General features: G+C 40.7%; 3 protein-coding genes across 10 annotated transcripts in view; 1 reads left to right on the top strand and 2 right to left on the bottom strand.

The window, feature by feature from the left end:
* Nucleotides 1-327: 327 nt before the first annotated feature.
* LOC311047191 (26S proteasome non-ATPase regulatory subunit 7-like) lies at nt 328-9,008 on the bottom strand. Its single transcript, XM_084059831.1, has 8 exons — nt 8,875-9,008; nt 8,136-8,227; nt 7,818-7,910; nt 7,623-7,720; nt 6,345-6,425; nt 5,756-5,847; nt 3,573-3,771; nt 328-1,051 (listed from the first exon to the last, which is right to left on the bottom strand). Exons 1-8 carry the CDS (start codon nt 8,946-8,948, stop codon nt 794-796), a joined length of 987 nt encoding a protein of 328 aa, XP_083915957.1. The 5' UTR covers nt 8,949-9,008; the 3' UTR covers nt 328-793.
* A 1,081-nt stretch (nt 9,009-10,089) lies between these two features.
* Nucleotides 10,090-12,931, top strand: LOC311047377 (dynein light chain roadblock-type 2; the record flags this gene model as incomplete). The annotated part of the gene is made up of 4 exons (XM_084060074.1): nt 10,090-10,134; nt 11,334-11,409; nt 11,916-12,083; nt 12,888-12,931. Exons 1-4 carry the CDS (start codon nt 10,132-10,134, stop codon nt 12,929-12,931), a joined length of 291 nt encoding a protein of 96 aa, XP_083916200.1. The 5' UTR covers nt 10,090-10,131.
* Nucleotides 12,932-14,124: 1,193 nt separating this feature from the next.
* The window catches only part of LOC311047758 (genetic suppressor element 1-like), a 69,943-nt gene continuing 64,637 nt past the window's right edge, over nt 14,125-19,430 (bottom strand). For 7 of the 8 annotated variants that reach the window (XM_084060604.1, XM_084060610.1, XM_084060606.1 and 4 more), the window contains exons 10-16: nt 18,909-19,021; nt 18,022-18,292; nt 16,830-16,943; nt 16,336-16,713; nt 15,629-15,940; nt 15,352-15,455; nt 14,125-15,179 (exon numbers count right to left, since the gene is read on the bottom strand). In XM_084060604.1, coding sequence (XP_083916730.1) covers nt 15,042-15,179; nt 15,352-15,455; nt 15,629-15,940; nt 16,336-16,713; nt 16,830-16,943; nt 18,022-18,292; nt 18,909-19,021 — 1,430 coding nt within the window. In that variant the 3' untranslated portion in view covers nt 14,125-15,041. The remainder of the gene's footprint in view (nt 15,180-15,351; nt 15,456-15,628; nt 15,941-16,335; nt 16,714-16,829; nt 16,944-18,021; nt 18,293-18,908; nt 19,022-19,430) is intronic. The other variant, XM_084060608.1, reaches the window with a different exon arrangement.

Raw genomic sequence — 19,430 nt, 5'->3', positions numbered from 1 at the left:
AATGGGTCTATGTTCTGATAGTACTCGTTACTATAGAGTGTCCTGTCCATATAAGGAGTCTCCCAAGTCTCTCCAGCTCTTTATTAAACAGAAAATGCATTTTCAGTGCTCTCTCCTGATTGGTTCAAATGTTGTCACCTACCTGAAAATGTACTATATTCTGTCTACTAAAGAGCTGGAGAGACCCCTGTGACCGAACAAACGCTCTGTAGCAATGATTACTATCTAAATATAGTACTTTAACCTTTTTAACAAAAAAACAAAAAAAATTACAAAGAAATATCACTTACCTTACCTTTAATAAAACGTTAGATATAGGAAACAAACCACTTTATGATCCCAATTTATTGAGTGATACAGAAACAAAAAAGTATTCTCCATCTTACAAAATAATACACAGCTAAATCTGGAGTGTTAATCTAACTGTGTGTAAAAACTGACCCACACGGGTCCTTATGGTCCATTTTTACACTCAAGTGTCAAAAGAACACTCCAGATTTGACTGTGTACCAGATACCGTAGAACACCAGTAACCGACTGAGAGCAGAATGCACATTCTCATAGCCAAGAACACGAAAGACGCAAACATATCATCCTCTCATCCGTACAATAATAACAGTCTTATGAGTGCCAGTTGTGATTGCAAGGCCAAATCTCAGATGACACCGTTCCCCATATAGAGCACTACTTTTAGCTGCAGACCCACATTAGCGATGCGGCTTGGGAGAAAAGTAGAGCACCATCCAGTTGAAGAGGGCATAATCTGAGATGAAAACCGCAAAAGGTGACGCACTCATTTTTTCTTCTTCTCGTCTTTCTTGGTGGCGTCCCCTTTCTCTTTCTCCTTCTCCTTTTCATCTTTCTTCTCCTTGTCATCCTTCTTCTCCTTCTTGCTTTCCTCCTTCTCCTGTCCCTCCTTCCTCTCTGCGTCTCGGTTGGAGATCTTGTTGTTGATCAGGTTGTGCAGAGCCACCACTGAGCGGATGAGAGAGGCCAGGTAGACCACCAGCATCTGATCATTGGTCTTCAGGTAAAAGGCTTTGGTGAAATCCTGCCAAGGGGTAGAAACATGTTCTGCATTAAGAAACTCACTTACCAACACAATAAAAACAAAGCAAAAATGTAACCAATGGTTAATTAGAGCCACAGCTCTGGTCAAAATGGTTTAAACCTAAGGGCAGCTAAATGTTTTGACAGCGGTCCTAAATGTAGTGTGTTGTAGTTGGGTGAGAAAAGAAACAAAGACTAGATAGTAGTTCAAAAGGGTTTGATTAAAAGATGGAGGTCGCACAGCTCGTAGCCACGATGCAATACTATTTTAAATGATAGAAACCAACCTTTTGACAGGATAGTCTTCCCCAGGGTTTTTTAATTCAAAAGGGTTTACCCGTCTCAACCTCTTCAATGCAGGGACCAGAGCTCAAACGTTAATCGATGATTACGATAATCAGTATAAAAGGGGCCAAAAAAATTGACAGAGGAAGGTACTGGAGCACACCAGGCTAGGAGGTGGCGCGGTTAACCGCTGAAACACCCGTTTCTTTTTGTTTTGATGTTTTTTCTTTGCAGTAATAACAATTAAATACCATCCCATCTTATGCCAGGTTGATTCATAATGTTTCAATGCCACGTGTCAAAAAATGATATTTTTTTTGTGTGTGCTACAGTATCTTCCTGTGTCAAGTTTTTCTAGTGCCCAGAACCTCTACTATACTAGATGGTAATTATTTAGACAATGCTAGACATTAACACTAGCTTCTGAGGCAAGTCTGAGGTCTTTAGTCAACTTTATCAAATTTCAATTAATTAAATTACCATAAGACAACCCTCATTATGAAACGAGACTCCTGCTCCTCTTTTCAAATACTTTTTTGAGGGAAAAAATTACATTTAAGAAAATGATTTTATTTATTAAAGATTATAATCGAAACAGTGTATATACACAAGAAATTGGAAGTCGCATTCAAAGTGAAAATACTGTTTCAATTTGACATTTTCATTCTAGGGAAAACTGACTTTCATACTGGGCACTTCAATAAATATTTGCTTGATATATTGTTATTGTCATACAAAAAAAAACATCACCAGACATTGGTTGCTTACTGACCCTCTTAAAATAGAGGACTGGGCAGATATAGTAAACGACATTTATATACAGACAAGGTGCTTTAGAGAGATAATATATGAATGGGCTACCTGTTAATGGAGTATACAGGCTATGGATTTTGGTTGTCTAACTTGTCTCACTTATGTTTTTGTTTTTTCTACCATGTGATTGCCTTTCTTTCATTATTTGATAACACACAGTGATGGGGTTAGTGAAAAGACATTTGGTCTCTTTTATAGTATTATACAAAAGAAAAAGCGGAATATCCCCTGCCACACTAAGGTGCGGTATTGTTTATTGTGCTTCCCTGGTCTCGGATTGTTTTGTTATTTTTTCTTTTTACTTTTTTGTCCTCCCAAAGGAGGCATAAGTGTAGAGTGTGTTGTGTTTAAAAACAAAAACAAACAAAAGGATGGTAATTTTAGAAGGGTTGGAATTTAAGACCAAGGTTTTGTATACAAGCATTCCGTATTGAAAGGGATATTTCACTTTCAAACATGTATGGGGTAATTTTAACGTCTACTCAAGCATAAAAGAGCACCCCAGACAGTTTAAGTTGCTTGATTCAGTATTTAGATATTTGATATTCATTTTAACAGACACGACCACTTCCAATACAAACCCATTGTAACTTCAAACTCCATTTTAACCATGTTCGAGTTATTGAAAAAACCTGTCCTTTGTTCTGCTGACTGATATTGTCCTTCTAATGTGTGAGGAGACCCGTGTTTTTTTTTTTTCAATTACTTTTTAGGGGAAGTGATAACAAGGTAGGTTGTTTTTAACATCTTTTAAACTAAATCATGCTTTCAGTATATCTTTTAAGAAATTGTTACTTCAATTCAATTAAATGTGAACACATGTGTAAATGAATGACATATGGTATTTAAATAAAAATGTAAATAAACTGTGTAGTCCATTGGTATTTCTGTTTTTCAGCCAGTTAATACAGTCTCAGTCTATGGTCCCCAAAACACATCTTTGAAGTCTTTTGCTGAAAATACCACTCAGATGATACATTGAGCATGTCTCTATGCTCGTTTCAGTCCTGTTCTGAATGAGCCATGTCTGTCTGTAGCTTTAAAGGCAAATGAGCTGCTGCTCCCTACGACACAATATGGAACGGGTGCACACGCCTCACCAATGATGTCAAATTAAACTGTCAAACTAGGAGTTGCAGATCACGTACAGTATTAGTTAAGATCTAATCTGCATATTTTAGTGAACCATTTAAGAAAAAGAAAAAGAACGTCTACAAGTAAACCCCATTTTGAAAAGGATCTCTCAATAAAGACATTTGGCGCCATCTGTTGTTATCAATGTATCAGATGCATTTCCAGAGGGGCACCAGTCTTATATTCAGATTAATAAGGGACACAAAATGTAGACAATACATCATAAAACCTGAATATGTGGACAGCCAAATACTTCCCAACACACATACACACACAGTCAAGAGCCTTACCAGTAGATTTACATCTGGGAGCAGGTTGAAGACATCCTGCAGCTGGTAGATGATCTGATGGTTGATGGGCAGTTTGCCTGCTGTCACTCTCTCCAGATAGGACCGAATGTCCAGTAGCTTGGAGTTAAGCCCCTTCAGGCCATGCACCTGGTTGGTTATGCGCTGCGACAGAGTGCCTACTGTAGTGTCCTTGATGTCTCTGTGAAAAGCGATAAAAAGTTTACAGTGAGTAGAGTTTATATACAGAGTACGGTGTGTGTGTATGTTTTTTTTAATATGTACATATACACACACACACACACGTACACACGCACAAAACTTCAGTCGATTATTTCTCCCCTTCAATAATATCAATTGGTATTGTGTTTTATATCATTTGTATCGTTTATCGATAATGCTGTGGTGACGTCAACTCGGACTGCGAAGAATCTGGGTGTGACCTTGGACGATCAACTGTCGTTCTCGGCTAACATCGCATCAGTGACACGGTCCTGCAGATTCCTCCTCTACAACATCAGGAGGATTCGCCCCTTCCTCACGGAGAAGGCAGCCCAGGTGCTCATCCAGGCTCTTGTCATCTCCCGCCTGGACTACTGCAACTCCCTCCTTGCTGGTGCCCCGGCATCTGCCATCAGACCTCTGGAGCTTGTTCAGAAAGCTGCGGCTCGTCTGGTGTTCAACCGCCCCAAGTTCTCCCACACAACTATCCTTCTCCGTTCTCTGCACTGGCTCCCCGTAGCGGCTCGCATTCAGTTTAAAACCCTGGTGCTAGCCTATAGGGCATTGAAAGGAACAGCTCCTTCTTACCTCCGGACTATGGTCGATGCCTACACCCCTGCCCGACCACTTCGGTCTGCCACCTCGGGGCGACTGATTGCCCCGTCACTCTTCTGGTCGATCGAAACAGTCACAACTTTTTTCTGTTCTGGCCCCAGTGGTGGAATGAACTTCCCACTGATGTCAGGACAGCAGAGTCACTGCCCATCTTTCGCCGCAGGCTGAAAACCCACCTCTTCAGGAAACACTACCCATCCTCTTTGCCTGGCCTACTTGTTGTTAACTAGTTGTACGAACTCTTGTTTTATTGTTGTACTGTTTTATTGTTTCTTGTTTAGTCGATACACTTTTGTATTAGCTTGTGCTCATTTGATTTTGCTACTTTGTCTCATCTGTTTAAGAAAGTAGGTAGCTGATATATTGCACTTTTACCTTAGCGCTAGGTATACTCTTGGTTGCTTGTTTTTGCAGGAAATGCACTTAAGACTTCTGGTGATTAGTAGTTTCGTTCCCTACCTATGTTGAATGCACTTATTGTAAGTCGCTTTGGATAAAAGCGTCTGCTAAATGACTAATGTAATGTAATGTATCGTTGATTAGTCACCTTTACAACGAGCTATAAATTGTAAGGATTGTGCAATCTTGGAATGAGTAACACAGCTAAACGTGTGGACAGCGCCTCCCAAAAATGTGCACACCTGTCAGCAGGTGTGCGCTGGCAGGTCGCTCAAAACGAGTGATTACCAACAGAAGCATATTGGAGGATTTTGGCAAATGTTTTGTTGGCGCTACCCACACGTTTAGCTGTGTTGCTCATTCCATGAATGCCCGATCCTTACAGGTTTACCTCGTTGTAAAGGTGACTAATCAACAGTAAATTATATAATAATAATAATTATATAAAGCACAACAATACCAATTGGTATTATTAAACGGGAACGGGTTTCCAAACTTTTTGTGGGCAGTTTACTTTACGGACTGGGTCCATGTGGGAAAAGGAGTTTCCGCCAGGGGAGACCGGGGTCACTTTGAGGCTAGGCCTCTTGAGGGAAACAAAACCCCCCCCTGCCGCCAGGGTAAAACCCGCCATCGAGGCCGGAAGGCAATTTACAGGCCCGGGCGGACCCCTGTTTGTTGTCGTTATCGTTTTGTTTTCTTAGCCGGGGGTGCCTACACTCATCCAGCTCCCCGGTATCGTCCCTTCCTGTTCACCATGGCGATATATCACGGATATATACACATATATATATATACATACACACATATATATTTACTTACACATACCGTATGAGAGTATGTGTGCGAGAAATAGTTGTCGAGAATGAGTGAATATATTAGTGAAAGGGTAAGTGAGTGAATAAGTTACAATAATGAGTGAATGCATGTGTGTGCTTTGTTCTATTTACCTGAGCAAGTGCTCAACTCCTACTTCCTCTGCCTCTTCTGCACCGATCTCACTGGTGACGTGTTCAAATGTCTTGGAAGTTGGCGTTCCATCCTGGATAGGCAGAAACATTGCCGTTAGAAAAGCCCTATAAACCAATCTGTTATTTGGTTCTGGTCATTATTTGGATATGAAATGACATCACACATTGATGTTGATAAATAAGTTGCCTTAATTTAGAGTATGTATGTTGTCTCATATCCAGAGAGTAGTTTAAGAATATATATAAAACTCAGTAGCCAAATTGAGGACCAGAATTAAATATACAATTTTTCTCATATTTAGATAAGTACAAGCTTTTTTGACTGTTGGTAATGTGGTTAGAAACAAAAGAAAGAATCTCTCATAGGACATTAATGAAATATGTGTTCACCCCCCTTTCAAATAGAATGCAAGTGTCATTTCAAGATAAGTGATGCACAAAATGTAGCCTTTTCATTATATCATTTTGCATTAAAAGTAATCAAAACATCCAGACATGTTTTACATTGAACCAACTAACTCTTAATATCCATCTTTGTGATACAAATGTTAGTCACACTGTCACATACATCATGTATTTCCTCCACTGAGAAGTACGCTTCTGTGGGCAGGCCCAAGTCTTTAGGCTTCACATCAATGATGACTAACACCTGGAAAGAAACAATTACAAATATGAATTTATTCCAGAACAGAATGTATATGAGCACATTGTCGCTGTCAGATGCATGGATTAAAGCAAAATAAGATCTCACGAGTCACGACTGATGTAGTCCTAATGTAAGATTTGTGAAACAATGTGAACGGAGCGCCACACACTAGCGCTGTTTTCTAAACAATTAACACAATGTGTAAAATTAGTATGTTTTAGTAATATTGTTTTATGCTGTTCTACATACTGCAAACCAGGTGAGGAAATCACAGATAAAGGCTTTAACCTTTGCTTTTACATGGAATATCCGAGACCATTAGTGTTTTATCATGAAAGATGCTTCTGAATATATTGCTAGTTTGACCACAAATGCTATAATCTTAAAATAACAACAATTGAGAGCTTGTAGATCGGATTTTTTCGCCATAGAAGACTGGCTTCTACAGAATCCAAATGACTGAAATCAGTCATGGTGACTGAGAACTTTACTCCATGAGGTGGAAACCTATGTGTGTCCAAAACTATTAATTTTCAGGAAATGGATAATAAGAACCTGTGTTCCAATGGATCCAATGTAGTTATTTAGTCACACACTCTTGTAAGAGAGGGGGGGGTTATGCCTTTATAGATAGGACAGTAGACTGACAGGAAATGGGAGAGAGATGGGGAGTGGTTAGGTGGTGCACGCACATCCAAAAATTGCAATGGGTGCTGGATCCGACTAAATAAACATGAACAAAAGGAAAGGGTCTGCACACCGTCTTAATACTCCCAGCAGATTTAAATGAATAGAGCGGTCAAGAGTAACGTTTCGGCCGATGTGGCCTTCGTCAGGTATAAGGCGACACCGGAGGCCACATCGGCCGAAACGTTGTTACTCTTGACCACTCTATTCATTAAAATCTGCTGGGAGCATTAAGACGGAGTGCGGACCCTTTCCTTTTGTTCAGAGAGATGGGGAGTGACACGCAGCAAAGATGGGGAGTGACACGCAGATCTGTGACAAGATCACAGATCTGTTATTTTCGCTACTTCTGTATGCTACACTCTTATATGACGAAGTAGAGCATTAATTCAACCAAAAAGAAAAAGTTGACATGTTATGGAGATACAAGGTTTCTGCCCGACAGTGACGATAATACATATACCCGCCACACAGCACACCAAGGTAATATTACAATAGAAAGAAGCTACTCACTGAATTTGTGCAGTACTGCTTGACCAGCTCATTGATGGCAATATCATTCTTGTGTAGTTTTGGTCCTGTGTGGTACCAACCAACTATTCTTTCTCTGGCTGGAAAATGGAAGATGTATATTCACAATGTATGTTCACAATGTCTTCCACTGTCTGTAGATTAAATAAAATAATGTATATGTTCCCATGGTCTTACCGTTGACTTTCTTGAACATGCCATACATGTTCTCCAGGTAGTCATGGTCCAAGAACCACACAGAGTCATCCTTGTCATCCTCATCGAATGGCACTGAGGACATACATTGACAGTTTTTTGATTGATTGATTACTTTATTAGACATAAACGCAAACAGCAAGAGGACAGTCATACACTTGGTCTAAAAGGATAACCAAAAAAAGTCCTGAGGACTTGTGTCCATTGAGGTCCTACAGTGACATCTACCTCAATGTATGTGACACATTGCATTTAAATGTCTTGATTATGATTCAACTTCACTGTCAGTCTGAAACTCACCAGCGAAGGAATTTGACACATCGAGAATCTTCTTATGCCAAGACCCCAGGAGAACCCCAACAACTCGTTTCTGGTTTCCAACTTTACCTATTCTGTAATGTTGAACAGAACAAGAACACAAGTAACAGTTGTGTTATTAACAGTAACACAAAACATGACTGTTTTAGCAGCAGGTGATGCATAGTATAATGATCAGTAGCAAGATGGACAGTACAAGCCTATCTTTGCCTTATCCTTATAAATTAATGGTGGTTATAATGATGGTGTGTATTTATGTAATCTGGATTATTATTACTACTTTTTCAGAAGCACACAAGTTTCAAAGATTAGGTAGTTTAATAATAATAATAACTTCATTTATATAGCACTTTTCAAAACATGACTCACAAAGTGCTGAGCAGCAGTTGGAGCATAAAATATATAAGTAAGGTAAAATAAAACATAAACGTTTAAAAAAGCCTAAGGGAACATAGTTAACAAATAAGTTAATTCTGACAAGCAATAAAAACACATTTAAGCAAACTAAAAGGACTGGTTAGCAAGCTGGCTAGCTTAGCTTCGACAGCTAGCTAACGTTATGCTGTCAATGGGCTTCTGACTCAGCACGGCTAGCAGAGTTAGCTTAGCGGCTACTAGTCAAGGCAGTAATGTTAGCAAACGACCAAGCGTTAAAGAGGCAACTACACAAATAACGCGCGTATAATAGACAAATAATGTGGTCGTGAGGACGTTTCTTTACCTATTAAAATGGTCGACCACGCTGAGCAGCACCAGAGGGTGAACCACCACATTTTCTACTGCTAGCTCCGGCATTTTTCACTATATGTGAGCATAAACAGGCACAGTAGCACATAGGAATACAGTCAGCGTTGCCAGGTTGTGTGAGAGAAACAAGCAACCAGGTTATGAAAACCAGCCCCAAAGAAGCGACCCCTTTACAAGCTCACAATGCGTCGCGTTGTGAGCTGAGAATTTTTGAAAAATGTTTCAAACATTTTAACAACACAAATTTGTATGGGGTCCCTGGCATAAAATAGTTTCAGATGGGGGTCCGCAGACAAATACATAATTCATTTGGGGGTCCTTCTTCCATGACTTGAAAATGTTTGTTTAAACAACAGTAGGAAACAAGCCCAAATAAGCAACTACACTTTATAAACAAGCCCAAAACCAGAACCCGCAACTACCAATATTAACAAGCGACTTTTACAGAAAAACAAGCCCAAAGTCGCATATAATAGGCGGACATGGCAACCCTGGAATACAGCCCACTAAACTATAATCTCGCGTGATGCTGTCCATTGGTCCATTGAATCCAATGCATCGATTCCAATGCAGCAACGCGAGATTTCCCACACAATGACAGCGGAGCGTCCATGAATTAGACTCACATCCGCTCTACCCATATCTATGGCTCTACCAACATCCGTTTCAGCGTTGCCAGCTTTACGTATTATAAGCGACTTTGGGCTTGTTTCTTTCTGTAAAGTCGCTTGTAAATATTGGTAGTTGCGGGTTGCGTTTTTTTGGGGGGGTTGTTTCTAAGTGTAGTTCTTTATTTTGGGCTTGTTTCCAAATGTTGTAATTATTATTTAAACCAGTGGTTCCTCAACTATTTTCATAAATGTTTTGTGCCAGGGAGCGTTTGTGTTGTTACAATGTTTTAAAAAAATATTCCAAATATTCCACATTTCATTACAAGAGTTTTTGAAAATAGCAGATCTAAGCTCGCGACGTATTGTGAGCTTGTAGATCGGCTATTTCCAAATTGTTTAAAGTGCTCATATGGCCTTTATTGCTTCCTTTGGGCTTGTTTTTCTAGACCTTTGAAACAAGCTATTAAATAAAGTATTCAATCAATCAATCAATCAATCAAACACCTGGTTGCTTGTTTCTCTCGCAAAACCTGGCAACATCCGTTTCTCTTGGCAACAGACGAACACGAAGAAGAGAGAGAAGCTGCCAGGAGGAGCGTCATTAACAAGCTGTTAACATTATGGTAAGAGACCAGTGGTGGAAATTGGAAAAATAACTCACATATTTTACTTAAGTAAAAGTATCAACAATACTGCAATGTAGAAATATTCTGTTACAAGTGTTCCATTTCTTTTTGTAAAAGTACAAAAGGTATCAAAATGTACTTAAAAGTACCAAAAGTACTCAGAATGTCCCATTTCACAAGTTTTCAAATGTATGAAATGTATAAAAAATCATTTGAAAATATCAGATTGCAATTCATTGTGAGGTAACTGAGGTTGTAGATCGGCTATTTTCAAATTACCGAAATGGCTGATGTATAATAATAATAGTCCAAATCTACAAAGTAACTAGTAGTAAATAACTTTTTCAAATAATTACAGTGGAGTAAAAGTATTTAATTTGCCTCTGAGATGTAGTGGGGTAGAAGTAAAAGTACTGAAAATTGGAAATACTCCTCTAAAGTAAAAAAAAAAAAGACCTCAACATGTACAGTGTTAGTGGCAGCGGTGGCCTAGTGGTTAGAGGGGCGGCCTTGATAACGGAAGGTCCCTAGTTCGATTCCCCAATTCATCACATCAATCATGAATCACCGCTGAATAGCCCTTGAGCAAGGCTTCCATGCAGGGTCCGGCTGGAAACAAGCTTCGTGCTTAGTCCGACACCCTGGGTAAACAACAAACTTTGCTTTGCTTTGCTTTACAGAAGTTACTTTCCACCACTGTAAGAGACTGCTGTGGAGTCATCTACTTTCAATCAGAAATAAGTCACATAGAATAAAAATCATTAGATCGAGTATTGTGATCGTTTATTTCACTTAATTAATAGTTCACTGGTTCTCAAAGTGACCCCCCCCCCCCCCCCCCCAGGGGTCCTTGTTCAGGGGCAGCAACAAGGACCCCCCAGCAAAAAGCAGATCTACAAGCTCACAAACAAGAATATGGGGGTCCACTACTCCCTGGCACAATATCAGATGGGGGTCCGCGGCTAAATAGCCTACATATTAATTTGGGGGTCCTTGAAAGGCTTGATATGAAAATGTTTGAGAAGCACCGCTTTAAGTTAACTGATCAGAACATTTGAATTGCTTCAATTTTCATTATGTCATGATTGTGTTATATTGAAGTAATGCATGATGTAGTAGTGTTACATTTTTGTGTTTGGAACACAACACCTTTTTTTTTTCTTTTTTTTTTTACATAATTTGCTCTCCTATAATAGGCCGAAGTTGAGGAAACGTTGAAGAGGATTCAGACACACAAAGGTGTGATTGGAACAATCGTTGTTAATGCAGAAGGTATGTCAAAAACCTACTATAATCTAACTTCATGGATGAGTGCTTTCTCTACAACTGTTATATTTTATCGAGTCTGACTTTTGCTTTCGTATCTAAGATAGTCTTGGTCTCTACCTCCCTAATGGGGTTCGGGGACCTCAGGTACGTCATTGAGGGGGTTCCAGGAGGTCCCCAGCAAAATGAGGAAAAGTTAAATTTCACTATAATTTCACCAGCTAGAAGTTATAACCCAATGATAGAATGTACAGTATAAGAATAACTATTCAGATCGTAGGTTTCACTCCCTCCACGTACACAGTTGTAGAATTCTGTACTACATAATCTAATCTAACAAAGATGATCTTCTCTACTATGGGGGTCCCTGGCTGGCACAAAATCTTTCAAAATTAGGTCCAAATGCGTTTCAATAGACATGAAAATGTCATCTCTTTAATGTATCTTTTTATATTATATTTTCAAATCTGACTATCATACTGTAATAATACCAAACCTTATGGGTGTTTCAGGTATTCCAATCAGAACGACCTTAGATAATTCCACAACAGTCCAGTATGCAGGACTGTTGCACCAGCTGACCATGAAGGCTAGGAGCACCGTGAGAGACATTGACCCTCAGAACGACCTCACGTTCCTCCGCATCCGCTCCAAGAAACATGAGATCATGGTGGCACCAGGCAAGTGGCAAGCAATTTGTTTCACTTGTTTCAAATTCTGATGTATTGAAATTGTTGATTGATTTAATTTAACTATATAATTTAAATGTTCCGTAAAGATAGATGCATAATAAGGAAGTTGTTATTATATTGCTTTCAACCACTTTCAACCTGGCTTCCCTATTTTGGCCAGAATTCTCTCAAAAGTAATTTTAAAAAATGTAAAAAGTAGGGAAAATATATCTATAAGCTCAAAATGCATTGCATGGTGACACGTTGTGAGCTTGTAGATTATTTCCGCTATTCCGCATATGACAAAGTACAGTATATATAGAGCTTAAGTGGTTAAATTGGTGATGTTTAGCACATCACCAATTTTCAACATATCTTCCTATAATTTGTCCTCAATAATGCTCATTATAAGATGGCACCATTTCTGTCTACAACTCTGTGTCTCAGGGGAGGACTATGGACAGTTAAGGAACCCGCTTACCAGTGACATCATTGTTAGGCATGTGTGGTCATTTCAAACAAGATTTCAAACTTGAAAATGTAAGAACAATGTATTATATTGCAGCATGCTAACTTTGTAAGAAGAGAAAGGCTATAGTTTCTATTAGCTTGGAAAACCGTCGATGATGCCATTGGTGGGCAGGTTTCTGAACTCCCACCAATTATGAGACGCAGAGTAAGTAGACGGAAATTGTACCGTTTTATGATAAGCTTAATGAGGACCAATAATATGAATCCTTTAAAAGTAAGTCATTGTGGTTTTTTGATCATCTTACCATTTCTCACCCCACTGTTTCTACTGTTGTTCTGCAGACAAGGAGTTTTTGCTGATAATCATACAGAACCCAAGTGAATAGCTCCTGGACATTCCCATGAGAGTCAGGCTTTGGTTTGTCTCACAATGGCCTGCTTTGACAAAACAAAAATGTCTTTGTGTGCTTTTTTCTTTTTGAGACATACATGTGACAAAGTATAAATTAGTCTTTACTGTGAATAATATACAGTAATGTCTTTCACAACATGCCTCTCTAACTTACTCAATTGTCTCAGTATTTGCAATGTATTGTATATAAAATAAAATAACAAATCATTGTATATTACAGTTGTTAGATAGTGTTATTGCATGTCCCCCACTCCCTGGTATAAATGATCACCAATAAATCACATTTTACAAACATTTTAATGGAACTTTCCCATTCAAATGTACAGCAAATATATGTTAATAAATAGTTCATTATAATTGTACAACCCAATATATTATGTAATGAGTGATTGAAACAAATAGAGACGTGATTTGACATGTTGGTAAAGGAGACTGGACAGGTGATGCAGTGTGGAGGAGGGTCAGGCGGTTGGTAAAGATAGCTATTGTCCTGATTTACCGTTATACCTGTGAATATCATATGCAGAGTGTGTGATGCATTACTGTCCACAAAGAGATAGCATAATTTAAATACTGTCATACAGAGACAAAAAAAATGTGTCAGTTATGTCAGGAGTTCATTTAAAAGATTTAAGAGTAATGATATGTTAGCCTAAGACTAATTTATAGTTTGTGTGACAAAGTTATTCAGGTTTTAATCACCATTTGTCTTTGGGAACTGCAAAATAACTGGGCTCTCCTGTTTTCTGACAAAAAGTAACTACAAAGCTGTTGAATAGTGAAAAATTACACTAAAAAAGAGACAGGTAGACACCAAAATGCATTTTAGGAATGGTCAATCAGTCAGCGTGTTTTCTGACTCAGTTGCCACCGTGCTAGCTTGCATCATGTTATCTACAGTCAAATGGGTATACTTAAAAGCTGTCTCCATCTCATAGCTAGAGTAATGTGATGTGAGGCCTATATAAAAAAAAATCATTGATATTCCTTTCAAGTTTACAGGTACATCTGGGAGGATTAGGAAGGGTAGTTAGGGGTGATTATAGAAATAATGGTGATGACAATGATAATGTTCCAAGAAAGACAGACTTGAGACTGCTTATCTTGTCCTTCATGTTTCCAGTGCATCTTCGTCATCCCCCCAAAAAATGTAAGCAACACATAAAATATGCTCAAAATATTATTCTGGACATTTAATTCTGACCAGCAGCAATCCAAAGAAAACATATGGCTTCCCACAACGAATGGCTGAAATAATAAAACATATTACAAAATCCTTTGTCTATCACAATTGAAAAAGTTAATAAACTTAAACAAAACAAAAACAAAAAACAACATTGTTACCGATACAGTTGCTCCATTCTTTTAAAGGATATTTTCCTTTAGCTGTTCACCTATCCCCTGTAGAACCTTTCCTTGCACACAGGCTTACTGCGATCAGACAGGTACAGTAATTGGTACATACGATAACATGCTGCCACTCAGGACGAGGTCAAGTAGCTTTTAACTTTCATTTTTCAAGTGCATCCTCTCAAGTTTAAGGCCTGAGGTGAGCTATGATTCCTTCATTCACCATCCACTGTCTGTGCATGTACCAAGAGATTATTCCAGTGGTAATCTCCGGGCTTCACAGTCTAGGGAGAACACCGGTTTGTGCCCAGTCAAATCCACATAAATCTATTGAGACTGGATAAATACAGTCAAAATGCAAATTGGATACAGTAGGAGCTAACTGGTGGGAAATCCTTAAAGCCAACAAGGGAACTAGTGGGAGGTGTTAGCATTATTCTATCAGAGATAATGTATTGTGACACCAACACAGTGTTGCTAACAATCCATGAGCAATGAGGTGTGCGTTGCGGAATCAGAATGCACAGACAATGGTCACTTGAGAACAGTCAATGTAGCAGCACTGATTCGCCGACAACATTTAAAGACAAAAACCGGCTGCTCCAAGTGCTTCAAGTACTGTATGGAGACTGCTGACTTGTCTGTCCTATTTCAGCTACAGTCTCTTCACCGTCAGCGGTGTCTCCATTGGGGATTTCAGTGGCAGGTGAAGTTGTGCGCACCAAGCGCAGGGGTCACCTCGGGTTGTGCCCATTGATGTGCCCCCTGCCCCAGTGCATGTTGGGAAGTGTCAAACACCTCCTGAAGTGCTCGAGCTGGGCCTGCAGTCTCTCTCTCTCTTCTCTCACCTTCTGCCTCTGACTCACCAACTCCTGACAAATGAACGATACAAATCATTTACATTAAAAGGAGAACAGATACAGAATCTCTGCACAGACATTATATTCCTTGTAGTCTAGAAAATGTTGACGCAAAAAGATAGCAGAAAACAAACAAAAACAAAGTATTATGAAGTGAAGCTGACAGCCAGTCAGAGGTACTTACCCCCATATTAACAGAGAGCTGTTCAGCAGTTCTGGTCAGGGTGTAGTTCTGAGCTTCAAGCCTTTTGCACTGACTGTGGAGAACCTGTTTCTCTATACTACGTTCTGAAAATAAAGTAGAAAATATATAGGTTAATATTAAAGATGACAGATACAGCATGGACATGCACGTTGTCTGTCCGGCAGCAACGATATGGCCTTTATAAATCTGCTAGGGAACAATATTGGTAAACACACATAGTGTATGTATATCATTTCATTGAGTGAGGACATCTTACCATCCATGTAGTCCTGGTAGGCTTCAAAGATCGCTTCAATACCCTGCCACTTCCTAGGAGCGTCTTCCACCCCATCCTCCTCCTCATCCTCCTCTTCCTCCTGCCCAGACTCGCCCTCCTCCTCCTCAGACAGGTGTTCCTTCAGGCCTGCTGGGGGGTCCCGGTGAGGCAGCGGGGGGTGCAAACGACGGTGGCCGTTGACGTGGGCGTGCTGGGGGGCGTGATGGGCGTTTGGTCTTTTCAGCGGCGAGATGCTGTGTGGACGTGAGTGGTCTGCCTTTAAGGTGGCCTCGGGGACACTGTTTGAAATGCCTGACAAGTAAAAAACACAGAGATAATGTCAAGCTTCCCAGCGACTGCCAACACCTCGTCACCAATGGTGGGCAAAGTACTCAACCCCAGTAGCCTACTTGAGTCAAAGTCAAAAGTACAATACTTGTCTTTGAAATGTAGTGGAGTGAAAGTTGACAGTCAAGTCAAGAATCCAAAAATACAAATGCTCAAGTAAAGTACAGATACTCAGAAAATATACTTAAGTACAGTACTCAAGCAAATGTACTTTGTTACTGTCCACCACTGCTCGTTGCAAAGCAACTATGTCACGTAGACCTCTGAGCTAGTGTGTTACCTACGGCCACCACCAGGGGGTGGGATGCCCCTTCTTACAAACCTTTTGCCTGTGTGAGAGAGAAACAAGAGCAGCTAACCTTTGTTGTGCATTGTGCTGTGCGTGGACTGTAGTACTGCCTGGTGGAAGTGCTGAGCGAAGGCCTCCGGGGTGAACCTCTCCCAGGGGCGATTCCGCCCGTTCTGCCCCAGATGGGACTCCTTTCTCTGGGCAGAAGTGACAACACCATTCTGGTGGCCTTGGAGTTTCTTGGTTGGCTGAACCTCCATGAATCCACCCTTTTCATGATGCGGGGCCAGGGGCGGGGGTCCGCCGGGTGCTGGGGTGTCGATGGGGTGCTTGAATGCGTCTGTGTGGAGGCTGTTGTGGTGTTGGGAGTAGGGAGGGGACGGGCTGGGGGAGTCTGGGTAGTGTTGTCCATTTGATTGACACGGCAGGGGGGTCGATGAGGAGTCACCTGCATGGAAATAAGCATGCTTTATATAGCGTTTCTGCGTGTGTGTGTGTGTGTGTGTGTGTGTGTGTGTGTGTGTGTGTGTGTGCGTGCATGCGTGATGTGTGCATGTCTCTCACCAGCTGAGGGCGCAGGGGGGCTGCTACACGGAGGTAAAGGTTTATATCTGATTGTGTCTAAAGTCACAGTCTTGTGCTGTATTGCTCTCAGCAGCTCCTCTGTCTTCTCTTTATCTACACAGCAGAAGACAGAATGAGAGCGGCTGTCATTCACGTCACACAGGGAAAGAGAGCCGATGAACAAATGACTGCTGCTGCCAGTTAACAGGACAGTAAATGGATGACACTGACCCACTGTGTGTGTGTGTGTGTGTGTGTGTGTGTGTGTGTGTGTGTGTGTGTGTGTGTGTGTGTGTGTGTGTGTGTGTGTGTGTGTGTGTGTGTGTGTGTGTGTGTGTGTGTGTGTGTGTGTGTGTGTGTGTGTGTGTGTGTGTGTGTGTGTGTGTGTGTGTGTTTGTGTGTATGTAGTCTGATTCAGACAGCACCTTACACGCCAGCATTTCCTTATATCACTATTGTTACCTATTTCAAAAGATTCTATGCAGAGTTATCTAGTATTTATCAATTAAATAATTCTGGCATCAAACACACAGCCATATAATTAACACTCTCCGCAGTCACCCCTACTCAGGAGGACAGTCCCCATAAGGGTTAATCTTTACACTTTCAGAGTTAACCGACTATTATCAACTAGCCAAGCTGTATAGAGTACCGAAGTCCTGACGTCACTCCCGCTACCCCTGGGTCACAGAGGTATTTTTTCAATTGAAATTACCATAGGGAAATCTTAGACTGCGTCAAGAACTGTGTTCCAAATATAGACAAATCAGCCCAGTGATTTGTCAGGTATGTGACTCTGGTTCGTTTATGATATTGAGTTACATTTGATAACGTCTGTGTTTGGAGTAAATTTTAGTTTTTTTAAACTTTTTCCCCGTCAGTTGATGCTTCATATCCATATGAGTAAAATGGCCCGCCCAGCTGATTTGTTTGTTTTTGGAACACAGTTCTTATATGACGCAATCTAAGATTCCCCTATGGGACTTCCGAAAAGGACTCTTGTGACCCAGGGGGATAGCGACCTCTAGCGGCAGTGATATCAGACTTTGGTTCTCTATTCTATAGGGTCAAGTCGTTAAACCGATTTCAATGCTATATTAACTAATTTTGCTGGGGACCCCCTGGAACCTCAAGGACCCTTGGGGGTCCCCGAATGCCACTTTGAGAAGTACTGCTCTAGAGGGGGTCTCACCTCTTCTCTGCTGTGGAGAGACGTGGGTGAGACTGAACAAGCGGAGGAAATCCTTCTTCTCCGCCAGCTCGGGGGTACCGTCCATCTGCTCGGCGGTGAAGGGGGTGGCGAGGGGTGGCGCGGGAGACGAAGCCTTCCTCTTGCCCCGCACGGCCGGTGGGGAGGGGCTGCGTTCCCTGAGCATCCTCCTCCTCTTCCTCCTCTTCCTCTCGAGAAGCTCGTTGCGGTGGGAAAGCGTGGTCAGGCCGCATACGCGCAAGAAATCCACTTTCTGCACACAGAGACAGAGGAAAATTAACATCGTTTTAGAACTCTGACAGAGACACAGGAATATGCAGTGGTGGACAGTAGCGAAGTACATTTACTTGAGTACCGTACTTAAGTTAAAAAAAAAATGTATCTGCGCTTTACTTGAGTATTTGCTACTTTGATACTTGACTTACTGGACTTTCACTCCACTACATTTCAAAGAAATCTATTGTACTTTTGACACTTAGCCACTTAATTGCCCTATTTGCTTTTTTGTTTGTTGAACATTTCTGGAAAATCTTTCAATTGTGTTTTCAAATGTCTACATGTTAATACAACAATAGATTGATATTAAAAAGAAAATGTACTTAATTTGTAACTTTTGAATACTTTATTTTTACTTTATACTATATATATTTTTAAAGCATGTACTTTTGAATGCTTAAGTATTTCTAAAAGCAAGTACTCCAGTACTTTAACTCATGTACAAATTTGACTGAGCAACTTTCACTTAGTGGATTAATATTTGACCAGGAGGATCTACACTTTTACTCAAGCACTGGGGTTGAGTACTTTGTCCACCACTGGGAATATGTGTGTTTCTGTATGTGCGTGCGTGCGTGCGTGCGTGCGCGCACCTCAGAGGATGTGTCCAGTTTCAGCGGGGGCTGCTCTGTCACCCTCCTGAGATGTGCCTTAACTTCCTCATCATCGCTCTCATCAAATGACTCATCCAGGTCGTAGTAATAACCTAGGGAGGGAAACGCAGTAATGACTCATGGGTAAAAAAGCAAAAAAAAAGCAATAGACATCTAACCTTCTAATCTTAGTCTTTAACATCATTAAAGGGTTAGTCATTCCCTGCTGTAACTACCTCCGCCAGCTTCCTCTCTTTAATCTCCGAGTCCTCTGGGCTCCCAACCTCTCTCATTTATTTTCTTTTTTTTCATGATCTTTTTTCCTATTTAAAATGTTTTCTCCCAATTTAGTCATTATGCCAATTCCCTGTCATTGCTGACCCCCACTGTTTGGCCAAGTGGGAGGGTGCAGACAACCACGTCCTCCTCCTTCTCCTCCGATACACGTGACACAGCAGCCACTTCTTTTCACCCGACAGTGAGGAGTTTCGCCAGGAGGACATAACACGTGCAGAGGAACAA

Source organism: Gymnoscopelus microlampas, assembly GCF_963454915.1.
Source record: "Gymnoscopelus microlampas genome assembly, chromosome: 6".
Taxonomy (NCBI): domain Eukaryota; kingdom Metazoa; phylum Chordata; class Actinopteri; order Myctophiformes; family Myctophidae; genus Gymnoscopelus; species Gymnoscopelus microlampas.
The sequence above is the reverse complement of the archived record's forward strand: the minus strand, read 5'-3'. Positions and strand labels throughout refer to the sequence as shown.

Coding starts and splice junctions, on each gene's coding strand:
- LOC311047191 (XM_084059831.1), bottom strand. CDS start 8,948: ATGCCGGAGCTAGCAGTAGAAAATGTGGTGGTTCACCCTCTGGTGCTG. Junction 8,228..8,874: donor GTGGTCGACCATTTTAATAG/GTAAAGAAACGT, acceptor TCAACATTACAG/AATAGGTAAAGTTGGAAACC. Junction 3,772..5,755: donor GGAGTTGAGCACTTGCTCAG/GTAAATAGAACA, acceptor CGCTTTTCACAG/AGACATCAAGGACACTACAG.